Consider the following 14466-nt stretch of genomic DNA (forward strand, 5'->3'; position numbering starts at 1 on the left):
ACTTAAATACACAGACTGGATGATGATGATAACTGGACACAGGGGAATACACAGCTGAACATAATGAAACAGGAAATGGTAGGAGTGGAAAAAACAGAACATGAACTGAAAACGCTGGGTCAATGACCCAGGAATCCTGACACCCATCTGACTTTACAGGTAAATGCAGCTTGATAGAATAACTTATACCTTGTAAATTCTTTATTAGATAGATGTACCTATCCATTTTTTTTATTTGATTTTAGATTTTTTAGCCACTTATCCAAATCTGGGTAATGGGAACCATATGGTTGTTCAGACTATGGCGTATGCTCTGGTTAACACAATGTGTAACCATTTGTAATCACACACCTACAGCTTGGCTATGGCTATTTGAAATTCAATCTGTTCTTTCTAAAATTAAAACTCCAGGTTCAAACAGTTTGGCTGTTGTGTAAAATAAATATAAGAATTTGCATGTATAATAAATAAAAATAGAATCAAATGATTCCAAATCTCATAAAGCCATATTTTATTTACAATAGCATATAGAAAACATTAAACGTTTAAACTAAGACATTTTACATTTTTTTGATGGCAGCAGTGCATGAAAAAAGATGGGACAAGGCCACGTTGAGCTCTGTGTAGCATCTTCTTTTAAATGTAACCTGTAAACATCTGGCAACTGAGGAGACGAGGGTTTTATAAAAGCAGTAATCATTAAACAGTCTTTGTTCTACACAGCTTTTGTCTTCAGTCATAATCTTGCCTGCATAACAACAGATATCCCATGAAGGCAGCATGTTTAATGTCAAGCTTTCTATAACATTTGTAAATTATATGGTAAAAGCTCTGTTACCTTTAGTTTTCCTCCTCGTATGATGCACTTGACCTCAGGGACCTGCTGGGGACGTATGGATGTAAAAGTTCACTGATCTAAGCAAAGTGTTCCTGGATGAGCACATCTCCGAGGAACTCTCATGGTCGAATAACACCACATCACTGGCCAAGAAGGCCCAATATCTCCTCCACTCCACTCCACTGTTGAACAGCTCTGTCACACAAAGCTACATTTAAATCTTGTAATGCTGCTGAAAATCTTTTTACTGCATCTATCGGCACCACTGTCATACCTACTGCAAGAGTTGTGTAGATGTGCTGATTTTGCTACTTGTTAGAGAGAGAAGACTAAGGTGTGATGGAGAGATGAAGAGCTCCAATACTGCTTTCCCCAATGTCTTTACACACTATAGTGCCTGCAGAACCACAGACATGCCACATGAGGGCAGTATATTGTAGCTTATAAATTGAAAGGGTCACCTTTGAAGTCTTTATGTAAATCCAAACTTTTTATAAGGTGGACAGGCTTCAGCATTAAAACGCTGTGTAATTACTGAACCACATTTATAAGTGATAAGCTGATGTGAAAGCCAGGGGTACAACTTTTCTGTATTGGGTGTATTTATTTTACATTTAAAGTAATCATTAGGATGCTAGATGCAGACCTTTTGTGAAAATAGAAGCAACTAAAAAAATTACAAATTTAGAGAAAATGTTCCAATTTTTTATTGTTGCAGACAAATAATTTATGAAAGATCTCCATAAGATCCCTCTTTAACAACAGTCTGTAAACATCTGGAAAGTGAGCAGACCAGATGTTGGACTTTTTGAAAGGGGAATTTTGTCTCATGTTTTCTGATATAGGATTCTAGCTGTTCAAGAGACCTGGCTCTTCTTTGCTGTATTTTATACTAAACGACACTCAAAATTTTTTCACTTGGTGATACATGAAGCTATGTTATTAGACAGTAATATCTGCAGTACCAGCAATGTTGGAAATTCAACAACCTGTAAACGTCCCAGGGAGTTTTTGCTTAGAACGATGAATTAAATACATGAATAACGATCTCCAGTTCAGAGTGTGACACAATCTGACTTAACTTGACAATATTTCTTAAGTGAAAAAATTAAGATTGAACCAGATTTTTGAATAAAACATACAAACTGAGAGCAGAGTCAAAAGTTACCCCAGAGACTGAGAGATTTAGCAAATAGTCTCTTATTTAAGAAAGTGAGTTATGAAATGAGAACCAGAGCTTTCATTATCTTAGGCATAAATCTGTCAGGGGAACAAACAAGGACTTCAGTTTTTTGTTCATTAAAACTGGAGGAAGTTTTCAGCCATTCAACTTTTAATGGAGTCTAAGTTCCTAAATGACTGTAACTGTTGAATCAGAGGAAAGACTTGGGAGATCCAGAGGAGAGAAGACTGACTTTGTAAAAGAAAAAGTTAAATGGTTCCAATATCAACTAACAACAGGGCTGAAAATAAAAATAAAGTTATTTCATTGAAGGCTATCTAAATTATGTCATGTTGAGGAATTGAGGCTGATGTCAAAGGTTTGAATTATATTACATTTAGCTTAAAAACACAAGTAGGAATAAAATGAACCCTTAAAGGTTGTAGTAAAAGACTGCTAAAAAATATTTCAATCATTTCTATGACATCGTGGTTAATATCTACACAGGTAAAATGGCTCAATAATTTCAATAATTAATTTATAATTTAATTTAAGCTTTTGTTTACAGAGTATCCAAACTCTGTGGTGCCGCCAGTCTTTTCTTTATACTGATCATCATTAAGACCTAAATGTATTAAAGTTCATTACATTTATTATAGTTTTTTTTATATTCAGTTTACAAACTCTTTTGTACAAAATTTGTTATGCATTAGTAGAGATGTACAAAAAAAAAGAAGAAAACTCTTCTGGCAGTATTTTTTTTAATAGAATTTGAGATAAATATAATAGATCGGTGTAGGTTCTCAGTCATCCAGGTCGTTGTAGTCTAAGGATTTTAGGAAGTTCTGTGCAGATGTTTCATCTCTTATTTAAGAAAGTGAGTTATAAAAGTAAAAGAGAGGATCCCAGGTATTTAAACTCTAGTGGGGGTTGTTCCCAAAGACCCTCTGTAGAAGATTATTTGTTATATACTAAGATACAGTTTTCTTTGACCCATGCCTGTTATGTTTAACCCTTTGATCCCCGCATGTAGGAAAAGTGCAGGCTTGCAGTATCTTCGTAATTAAGGCAGTGCCTGACTCCTGTCTCTGGACAAGATAATAGTTTTTTAACTTATTTGTTTCATATATCCTTTTGAACTGTGGGTGACCTGTGTGAAGTGACTGATCTACCTGACAAGAGGGTAGTAAAGATGGGTGGCGGACTCTTCTGTAAGTAGGGTCTGTTTCCTTTGTTCAATGAATTCCTCACTAAAACACTGTGAGTGCTGTATAGGAATTCCTTTTATTTATGTATTAATCACATTATTTTATCGTATAATGCCTTGGTGCCACTGGATTTTAACATGTCTCACACTCATACAGTTAGACAAATGGTGGGGTCTAGTAGGAAAGTTGGGGGAAGCACACAACTCCACAGGAAGAGTCTTTTGTCTCTTCAAGGACTCTGGGAGGTAGCAAGGGAGTGTGAACCTTAATAATCATGTGGAACTGCACATGGAACTGCTCTATTAAAATGCTAAAACTAGGAACACAAGTGAGTTTTAAGACAATGAGTTCCTGAGCACATTCATATAAAAGGGACACAAATTAAAACAACAACATTTGCAGATATTCACTGACAATTTGCAGGGTAACCAGAACTCTGAGGTGCTGCTGCTTGTTAAATAAATAAACCTACAAACATGCTGGGTTATGGATGAAATCCAGTTAATATTCCCATGGTAATACAAACTCCAGGCATGTATTCGAGCCCTAACCATAACCTTTTCCCTAACCTTAACCAGCACTTTAATGATGTTGCCAGCCAGTAAAGTTAAATATTTTTTGCCTTCCAAATCACTCCGGGTACTTTACTGTTCACTTATATTGCCATATTTGGAATACTGTGCGGAAATTTGGGGAAACACATATAAAACGTCACTTCAACCAATATGTAAAATTAAAAAAAAAGCAATCAGGATAATTAGTAAAGCTGGATATAGAGACCATACTAACACCATGTTTTTGAAATTAAAAATATTGAAGTTTATGGATCTTATAAAATACAAAACGGCAAAAATTATGTATAAAGCTAGATACAATATGTTACCAAGAAATATACAGAGGATGTTCTATGACAGAGAAGGAGACTATGAACTAAGGGGTAAATTGAATCTGAAGATTCTTAAAGCACGGTCAAATGTTAAAACCTTTTGCGTAACTATTTATGGAGTAAAACTGTGGAATAGCTTTACTGCAGAATTACAGCAATGCTCAGGAATTGGCAAATTCATAAAGACACTTCGAAAATTACTCTTGGAAGGATATGATATTGAAAAAGACAATCACCCATTGTATGTATAAATATGTCAACTCGTATTTAAATTATAAATATCGTGCCAGCCTTGTTGATATAAGTTTTCTTGTGTATTGTGTGGAATATGTGATGAGGAGAATTAGGTAAATATGTGGGATTAATAAGATGTTGAGCAGGGGTAGGAGTTAATAAGTATGTGCATACTTCTTCCTACTCCTTTTCAGACCAAACAACTGTTATCTCATGTTAGACGAATGTGTTTTATTTTATTATATTTTTCTTGTTTGTCTGTACAAATACGTGTGTGTGTGTATATCTACACATATATTCATATTCGTAAATGAAAATACATGTAGACGAGTATATATTGGTTTTTTTTTTGTTTGTTTTATTATGTCTGAAATAAATAAAGATACAAATACAAATACAAATGTTAGATAATGTTTTCCGAAGTGATTTAAGTTAAATGAATTTACATGTGTAGATTCATTCCAAACGGTTTCCTCAATTTTCCAAAATATATGGATGTGTTGGGTGCCCAGAAGCATAATATATATCGATGATTTGTCACTTAGCATAAAATGTTACGCTTTGGGAGTGAGGACGTGTTATATTGTTATATACTTACAGGACAGCAGTATTTCTTGAGTATTTCTTCTTCAGTCACCTTTCTCCCTCACTGTGTGTTAATAGACCTCTCTGGATTGAATCATACTTGTTATTAACCTCTGTCTCTCTTCCACATCATGTCTTTATCCTGTCTTCCTTCTCTCACCCCAACTGGTCACAGCAGATGGCCCCGCCCCTCCCTGAGCCTGGTTCTGCTGGAGGTTTCTTCCGGTTAAAAAGGAGATTTTCTTTCCCACTTTCACCAAAGTGCCTGCTCACACGGAGTCATATGATTGTCGGCTTTTTCTTTGTATGTGTAACTGTATGGTTTACCTTATAATATAAAGCGCTTTGAGGCAATTGTTGTTGTGATTTGGCACTATATAAATAAAATTGAACAGAATTGAACAATGATGTGAGGACTGTAGAATGTTTAGCTGATTTTAGAGTTTAGAAATGTGTTAAAATATAATGTAGAACTATTGTAGAGACACTGCCCTTAAAGTAATAAAGGCTGACTGTGTCGTGAACTTAGGAGTAGATTGTAGGAGACCTCTCCCCCACTGAGTGGAAATTCCCCAGAGGATGTTTGGGGTGGGGGTCTCAACATTTGTAACTGTGGTCTGGAAGGGAGATGGGTTTTATGACCTCTAGGGAGTTACCTACACCCACAGTGTTTTAACTGTCATGCACACACATCCACACGCACACTCACTCATGTGCACTCACACATACACACAGGTATGCGTACACAGTCACACACGAGCACTCACATAGACACGAGGAAACGCGCACATGTAGGCATTCATGTGCTCGTGCACATAGACACAGACAGAGTTTGCAGCACACCGTGGGGGTTTTATGATGGGGTTGCTTCTATAAAGCTGGCTGTAACTAACAAAGGGGTGAAGATTTGGATAGGGACACCGGCCTCGTCTTCCCTTCTAGAAGTGCATGCTTAAATGAAGATAAATGAAGAAGAGTAAAGATAAATGAAGATGAGTAAAATATGAATAAAGATTTTGTGAAAATGACTACTGAGTCCGGTGCCATCTCTGGATGCTCGAGGAATAAAAAGAACCGGGGTAAAACTGATTTCGTAACAGGACTCAGCCAAACAGTTGCCTGAATCTATAAGTTTTATATAAGATTTTGATAAAAGTTTCTACCCTTTCTCATCTTTGTGTGATTTATAAGAAGTATAACATTTGGTTTTATAGCAATATGTTATGAACAGTTTTATTCCTGCATAATAGAGAGGACAGTCAGAGGTTGGAGCACTGTGAAACACTGTTAAAGTGACCACTCAAAAACCACAAAAAAACATGTAGCCCAACATCACCGGCTAATCTGCTACAGCATTTCATTGAACTATTTAGCCATTTAACAATTATATATATTACACAAGGTGGATTGTGTTCAATCAGCTTTGTCTCCTGAGGTTGAGACAAAGAACACTAAAAACGTGACGCACTGCCTTCTGAGAAACTCCCAATAATACCCATTATTCTCCAGTACTGATGAATCTCCTAGCCCCCATAACTACTGAATCATACTGAACCGACTGACTCATTAGGCTGACTCTGAGTTTGGACTTTCATCCTTTGCACACTGTAAGGTCTTATCAGTGGCTATAAAACCTTCAGCCAACTGTTTTTTGACTTAAAAACCAGAAAATCCTGTGGGGTCCATCCAATGTTGAATCTTCACTCTAATTAAAATACAAGAGAAAGAGCGAAGTATTTCATTGAATGTTTTATTCGATACATGCAAACAACACAGGCGGTTGGCTAAAAATTGCTAATGTTACCCATTCACGTGCAAAGCAACTGAGATACAAAGATGAGAGACTCAATGTCAGAGTAATTTATGAAATACCAAACTAACAAACTCCTGTTACCAGTTTTACTTGAAGCTTTGTATAACTTTCCCTTTTTAAATAAATTTACATAAATATATACCTGTAAATACTATAATTTCAAACTGAATTTCTGTTATCACTGCGGCACGCCTGCAGTCCCAACAAGAGGCCACGGTCCACAGTTTGGACATCACTCTGAAGGTAGATTTTAACATTAACGTGCAAAGTCATGTAATTATTATACTACAGTTGGTAACTGATAAGTAATAAGTTTATATAAACATATAGACACAGAGACACAACTGTGATGTGTTGATTGTTTTATATATATTTAAAATAAAGTAGCAAATATTAGAAGATTTATTACAGAGAAAGTATTAATAGTTATTTGAGATGAAGAGTAATAATCTATTAGGTAAAAAAAATCTTAACATATCTTGTTTAACTTTATATGATCTCAAGCCAATGAAAATTATAATGTTACTCCTCCTGCAGCAGGTGAAGACTTCTAAAAATGCATCATCTACAGAAATAGAAAAATATTCTTGTTAATTAACAAAATAGTTCCTTCTTAAATAACATTGAGAACAAATGTCAAACTTACCTTTAAATGTCAAGGTCATCACTTGGTTTATATATTTTATTTTCTTGTAATGGAAATGTTCTCATACATATTTTCTTCTTGTTCTAAGAAAACAAAGATTTGTAACAGTGCATGTAGGTATCCATTCAGATAATAATTTTGATTCTCTAATTTTTTTTATTTTGCTATAGCAGACATGTAAGATGACTTTAGATTTCAAAAAGAAAAAAAATACCATACCTGTGTTTTGCTTCTGAGGATTTTTGTTGAATCTAAATATTTGAAATGAAGCATTATTAAAATGTGGTCATGCAATTAAATGCAACACAAAACGGCAACACTAAGGTTTATTTGAATTTAACAAGGAATCCACAAATTTATTATGAAAAGTGTTTATTCTGCATGATTAACATAAACAAGAACTGAAAAGAATTAATTCTTCTTCGTGATTACTCTGAGACCAGCAGAAGATGAACGTTAGCAAGTGACTGTTTGCAGAATATGAACCATTTGTTGAATCGTACCCCTGAATTCTAGACATATTTCAAAGATTACAATAATTATGTATATTCAAAAAGGAAAAATGTTTTCCTGGTGATTTTTCAAATACATTCTTAACTTACTTTTTCTTATAAATGTAGTACCCTCCACCAACAGCTGCAGCGACGATGACACAACATGCGATTACTATTCCAGCGATGCAACCAGCAGCACATCCTGATGATTTCTCTGGAAAAATATTGGTAAAGATAATGAATACTTTTTTATACAAAATTGTCTTATCATCCCAAAACCATCCAATAGCTTCTTTCTTTATTTGATTTTTATAATTTTAGAACTATCAGAGGACTTTTGATTGGTGCTCTTGTTGCATCGAAAGTACTTGTGTTTGGAAAAGTGGTGGATGCACTATGTGGTTTCAGTTAACAATATGCTGACAATTAATTAAAGTCTTGCTAAAGGGTAGTGTGGTGTTAGAAACAACTGTTATGTTATCTGAAGATGAACCTCCAAAATTTATTGATAGATACGATGGCCCCTAGAGACAAAGCATGTACAAACTTCAAAAAACACGTACAAACTGAAAAGCGCAAACTCCAAAGCACGTTAAAACAGCGAAACACATGCAAACTCCAAAACACAACGCATGTGCTCCAGCATGCTAGGGGGAGTGTTGAGGTCAATTTGCAAATTAAACGGCAAGTTTGTTGCAAACACATGGAGTTGGATACAACCACACTCATGTATTCAAATAGTTTTTACATTTTAAATTGACCTGTAACTACAACACACCTAATCCGGTCATTGGTACTTCCTGGCTTTTTCAGCCACTAGGTAACAAAAGCTCAACAGTGCCCGTAGCGTCCTGGAGCACTTCCGTTGTGTTTGTGTGTGCTTTGGAGTTTGTATGTGCTTTGTCTCTAGGGGACACCGTAGATAGAAAACTAGAGCAAATGTACCACCTGTTAAACTTTCAATAGTACCATCAAAGAGTATGTACACACACAGATACCTGTTACAGTCAGTCCATGCACCACTGATGATGATGTTCTCTCAGTTATATTATTCCAGGCTTGACAGATGTAGTTTCCACTGTTAGAAAGTTCAACCTCCTCTTTAATGTACTCAGCTGAATTGGTGAGTATCTCTGTCCCATTTAAGAACCAGGTGAATCTGGCAGATGGTGTGGATTTAGCAGAGCAGGTCAGTTTTAAGGTGCCTTTGATATTTACCTTATTTGGACCTTTGATTTGAACATTTTCTGGTCCATCTGAAAAACAGGTAAAAATAATAAATGTGTTCATTACTTTTAAATTTCTGCATTACTAGACTACATATCATATTAGTTGTACCATTCAAACTTTGAAATTATTTTACTGTATGCATGAACAAGAAGTGTAGACTGACCAGGATGTTACTTACAATTAACAGTCATGATGTATTTATCTCCATGACTACTGATGGGGTTGCTGATCTGGCAGAAATATTCTCCATTGTCTTTCCTCTTCACAGTGTCAAAGGTCAACACTCTGTTATTGTCAGAAAGGATTATGTTGTCAGTCAGGGTCAGTTCGGAGCCATCCTTCATCCAGTTTCTGGTAAAGACTGAGCCAGAAGCCTCACAGATTAAACTGACAGAGGTTCCCTCAACTGGCAGGTTTGTTGATGGTTTGACAGAAGAACCTGATATTTCCTCTGTTTGCCAAAAAAAAATTGATTTAGAAAATAAATAATATCATAATAAGAACAAAAGCAAAAAATCAGTGATGGTGAAATAAAAGAGAACAACTGGAAAATCTATAAAATGAGATTAAAAACACCAAACAAAACCAGAGATGAGGAGAACTCTTGAGATATGGTATGGTAATTCTCTGTAGAATAATTTACAGGATAATGATTAACACTAAATTCAAGTTATATTATCTACAACTAAAAATATTTATTATTGTTTGACATTTTCAAACAACTTCACCTTAAAGGTCAAGACGAATAATATTAAATTTAAATGTGCCGGACACTTTTAAATTGCCTATTTATCTCCAATACCAATTTAATACTAATTGATATGAATATGTGGAAACACTGTTCAAGACTCAGGCAGACACTTTTTTTCTAACCCTATTTACATATAACTGATGTTTTGTGAGCAAATGAAGAGGACATTGACAAAGACAGACAACTTTTTTATGACTTTTTGAAGTAGCCAAGGATGCTACTTCTATAAGAAGGTTTATGCAGGTATGGAATTGGAGGCGGGGGTGGTAAGATTATAACATGATTACAGTCATGCTCATGTCCTCGAACATTGACCCGGTAGCTTGAGGGTCCTGCACGGTATCAATGCTGTTTCTAGGTCTACGATCGTCTGGACAGAGAAGATTTTCCTGTTTTTCCTGAAGAGCATTTTGTTGTAAATTTTTTGCTCTGACTGATCTTCTTTTCTCTATCAGCCCCATTTGTTTTCTGCGTGAGAAAATATGTCAAAAGCCTGCAGTATATAACCATTTTATTTGAAAATTGTTTTTCTGTATTGTTTATCTCCACAAATATTTTTATATGTGTGAAATTATTAGCTGAATATAGCTCTAGTCAAAAATATATGCATGAATCACACAATTTAACAATAAATCAAACCTACCCAGCACAGTGATGGCTGAAGGCTGAGATGTTTGAGAGCTCAGAGTTTTGCTGTTAAAGGCCTGACAGCTGTAGTTTCCACTGTTACTCATGTTAACATTCATCAGTCTGAGCTCTGATACAGTATCAGGCAGCTGATCTCCATTCAGAAACCAGTTAAACTGGGCAGGAGGTCTGGATCCAACCGAGCAGGTGAGGCTGATGTCTGACCCCACAGCAAAGTATCCTTGTGATGGAGGTAATATCAAATTGATATTTTCTGGGCCATCTAAATGTAGAGGGGACATAGAAAAGTTACGTTGGGTGGATGAAAAATGTAAAAGTATATTAAATTCAGTTTTTCTTGTGAAATCGCAAAAGTATTTCACACAACTACATTGCTTCACATCATGTCAACAGAAAAAACGATCTCATCCATCTTTTATTCAGCTTATCGGACATATCTAATATTCTGAAATCTAAAATGATGTCTAAACACTCTGATGCTTGTGTGCAGATGTTTTCAGATAAATTACTGAGCATTTACTTTAGTAACTCACAGCTGATGGAGAGGTTTACTGGATCACTGGTAACAGTACTGACAGGGTTGGACACACGACACCTGAATGGTCCCTGGTCAAAGCGGGTCACATTGATTATAGTCAGACTGGAGCCTCCATCAGTGAGCTGAACTCTGTCACTTGCTGTAACCTCAGAGCTGCCGTTCAACCAGAGGAAAGAGAGAGAGGGTCCAGAGGCAGAGCAGGACAGAGAGACAGAACCATTGAACTCAACCAAGTCTGTGCTGCTGGAAGTTACCAACACATTGGAGACTTGCTCTGTGAAAGAAAAATACAACAATAGAAAATAAGCATTAAAATAATTACAACACATTACACATTACAATTACAGTCGCGACAGACTGGCGACCTGTCCAGGGTGTACCCTGCCTCTCGCCCTATGACAGCTGGGATAGGCTCCAGCGCCCCCCGCGACCCTGAAAAGGATAAGCGGAAGCGAATGGATGGATGGACAAATCAATTCCAGCTGAACTATGTCATGTTAAGGAGGATATATTACATAACCAACCTAAAATGACAGAATATCAATAATTGAAAGAAATACTGTACTAGTCAAAATCTTGAAATATTTTTATTTGTATAAATAAATGAATCAACTCCCTTTAAGTGAATATTCTGAACAGAAAAAATGAGACAGTTGAGTTCTCAGCTTGTTCTTTGCTTTATGGGGATCAATATTACCTCCAAATAAACCATTCAGTTTCTTACAGCCACTTTTTAAAAGTCTTTATTATCACAGTCTTAAGAAAAAGATGAATTATTGCAAGAATGTATTATTACAGAGTAGAGATGTAACAAACATGTCCAAATCATTACAGGTATTTTTACATGTTCAATATATTGTAAACTTGCTTAAATATTGCAAAAACAGTTAAGCTGTTGAATTTCTACATCTGCTCACCGTATATCACCAGAGTAGTACGGCCATTCTGGGGTTTTCCATCTTGTATAATGTTAACAGTGTATTCTCCAGTGTCATCCAGAGTGAGACTCCTGAGCCCCAAAGACGCAGTAGATGGGAAGAAGGTGATCCTGCCTTCATACTCAGGTCCAATAGTTTCTTCTGAGTTAATCATGACTACTATAGTTGTAGATAAATTAACATTCCAGTTCACAGATGTAAACGGTTTCTCTGTTGGAGACAGTGTTGTAGTGAACATCACAGTTTCTCCTACACCTGCATTCAGAGGACCATCAGGCAACACACCAACTCCTTCAGTGAAACCTGCGGGAGAAGAATAGCAAAGTGCTGTTGTTACTCAAACATATGAAACACTTGTGGAATATATAAAGATTAAGAGTTATTTTCATTAAAGTCTAATGTCTGCTTTTCCAGATAATACTGCACATAATTCTGGTTGAGTTTCAGGAACTCGCTCCATAATCACGTGGTTATTAAAACTGTTAACCAGCTGTTGTTTTTGGTGACTTGTTACTATTCTAAGCCCTTGGCGAACAACCGAAGGAAAATCTGACTTTTTGTAAAGAGACCACAAGTTATACTGAACATCTTAATTTTGAGACTTACTTGCAAATGTCACAAAAACAACAAGAAGCTGTAGTAACAAAGACATTAATTAAATATCTGTGAAGTGTGCAGTTAGTAATGTTCAACTATCAAAGTGACCAAAAATCTACTGACTCAGTGGTGAATGAAACTCTACTTAACAAGATGCAGTGTCAGTTTCATGCAACAGAAAACTTGCAGGATGCCTTCCTCAAGTGGTGCAACTGTGTTAGTGCAAGATGTAAAACTTGAAATGTTGCTATAAAGACGTCCAGATGTCCAGTCACATATATAAAAAATCTCAAAAAGTTTGATTAATCTGTAGAAAATAAAGCAAGTCTGAAAAGTTCAAGTTATTTTAATCAGAGATTTATTCAAAAAGAAAAAAGAAAAAGAAGCACACACAGCAGGTTAATTCAAGAAACAAAACTGACACTGACAGATTCACGTACAACATAATCTAGAAACAGGTAGCCAACAGGGGAGCCAACTGAAGCAACCTGATCAAAGGCTTCCCATATTTCTTTTGTCTCCTCTGTCTTCCATCTGAAATCAGTCTTGAAAAAGGTGTCCCAAGTCCTGCATCCGGAGGAGAAAGGAGACACGAACTATAGGATTTAATTGGAATAGATTTAAACTGAGATTCAGAAGGAAGCACTCAACTTTCTTTTAAATGTCTTTTGTTTCCACTCTTCTCTCTCTATACTCATGAAGAACAAATCAGAGAAGTAAAAAGAGTTAAAGTCGCATGATGAACAATTAACGATCAATGAAGAATGACACAAAGGACGAGGAAAACTAAGCATTACTAGAGAATTATAAGGACCATGGCACTGCTCTCCTACTCTCATTTAAAATACTTTTGTACAAACTTGCTTCTTCTCTGATCCATGTTATCTGAGCATATGTATTCAGGTTACATATGATTAAACATGAACTAGAAATGCATTCAACAGATGTCTCATAAAGTAAAAAACAAACAAACAATAAACAAAGTAAAACTTTGAAGTCAGTGTGAGTTTTTTCTGCCACATCAAGCACTGAAAGCTCACCTGAGATGGAACCGAAAATGAAGAAGTATATCAGAAGTATATCAGAAAATGTTTCCATTTCTAAAGCAGTCCTTCACTCTTTGCCTTTTCCTTTGCTGATACCAGTACATGAATGTTCATTCAGTATATAGTGTCATAAGGAAGTAACATTGTTATTCTGAAAGGTAAAACTTCCTGAACTTGTTAATCATTAACAAACCTTTCTACTAAATGTTTGTGTCAGATTCTGTTCAGTCACATTAAGCTTTCCTTCTGTACTGTAACAGCTAGTTACAGGATGTGTCACTTGGAAGAATTCAACATGATTTATTGTCAGAGAGAAATTAATTGATCTATTTTGGCAATTAGGCTCCAATGACCCATCACAGCAGTGATAGAACACAAGACAGGAACCCAGCCCGTCCCAGAGTCTAGATGTTGGTCGTGAAGATCAACCAATATCACACCAAAACGGGTAACAGACACGCTGGTCCACCTTGTCCATTTCATGCTTTGCCTCTCCAAAGGCAATACTGGGTTGTGAAGTTGGAGAAGTTTTGTGTGGGTGTGTGTGGAATTGTTGTCATAGTGATCCAACAAAACCATCAGGCAACACACCAGCTCCTTTAATTAAGCATAGGAGACATTTTTGTTTGACTAAATGAAATTAAAACATTGCATTTGAAAATGGAAAAAAAATAGCTGTAATGTTTTTATTTAAGTGTTTAATTGGAAGTTCACCTGCAAAAAATATATATATAAATTGCTACAAGAAGCAATGATGTGACACTGACAGATGCAGGGACAAATCCAGACAACAGAGCCAAAAGAAGATACAAAAGAAACTTAACAGGTAAAAAAACCTGACCAAAGGTTTTT

General features: G+C 35.9%; 1 protein-coding gene across 1 annotated transcript; it reads right to left on the reverse strand.

The window, feature by feature from the left end:
* Positions 1 to 6842: 6842 nt before the first annotated feature.
* On the reverse strand, positions 6843 to 12228 carry LOC120717067 (carcinoembryonic antigen-related cell adhesion molecule 5-like). Its single transcript, XM_040004881.1, has 8 exons — positions 11951 to 12228; positions 11029 to 11307; positions 10491 to 10757; positions 9275 to 9547; positions 8865 to 9122; positions 7975 to 8080; positions 7592 to 7623; positions 6843 to 7455 (listed from the first exon to the last, which is right to left on the reverse strand). Exons 1-8 carry the CDS (start codon positions 12207 to 12209, stop codon positions 7409 to 7411), a joined length of 1521 nt encoding a protein of 506 aa, XP_039860815.1. The 5' UTR covers positions 12210 to 12228; the 3' UTR covers positions 6843 to 7408.
* Positions 12229 to 14466: the final 2238 nt, after the last annotated feature.

The sequence above is a fragment of the Simochromis diagramma genome, unplaced genomic scaffold (genome assembly GCF_900408965.1).
Source record: "Simochromis diagramma unplaced genomic scaffold, fSimDia1.1 OVJJ01000487.1, whole genome shotgun sequence".
In the NCBI taxonomy this organism is placed as follows: domain Eukaryota; kingdom Metazoa; phylum Chordata; class Actinopteri; order Cichliformes; family Cichlidae; genus Simochromis; species Simochromis diagramma.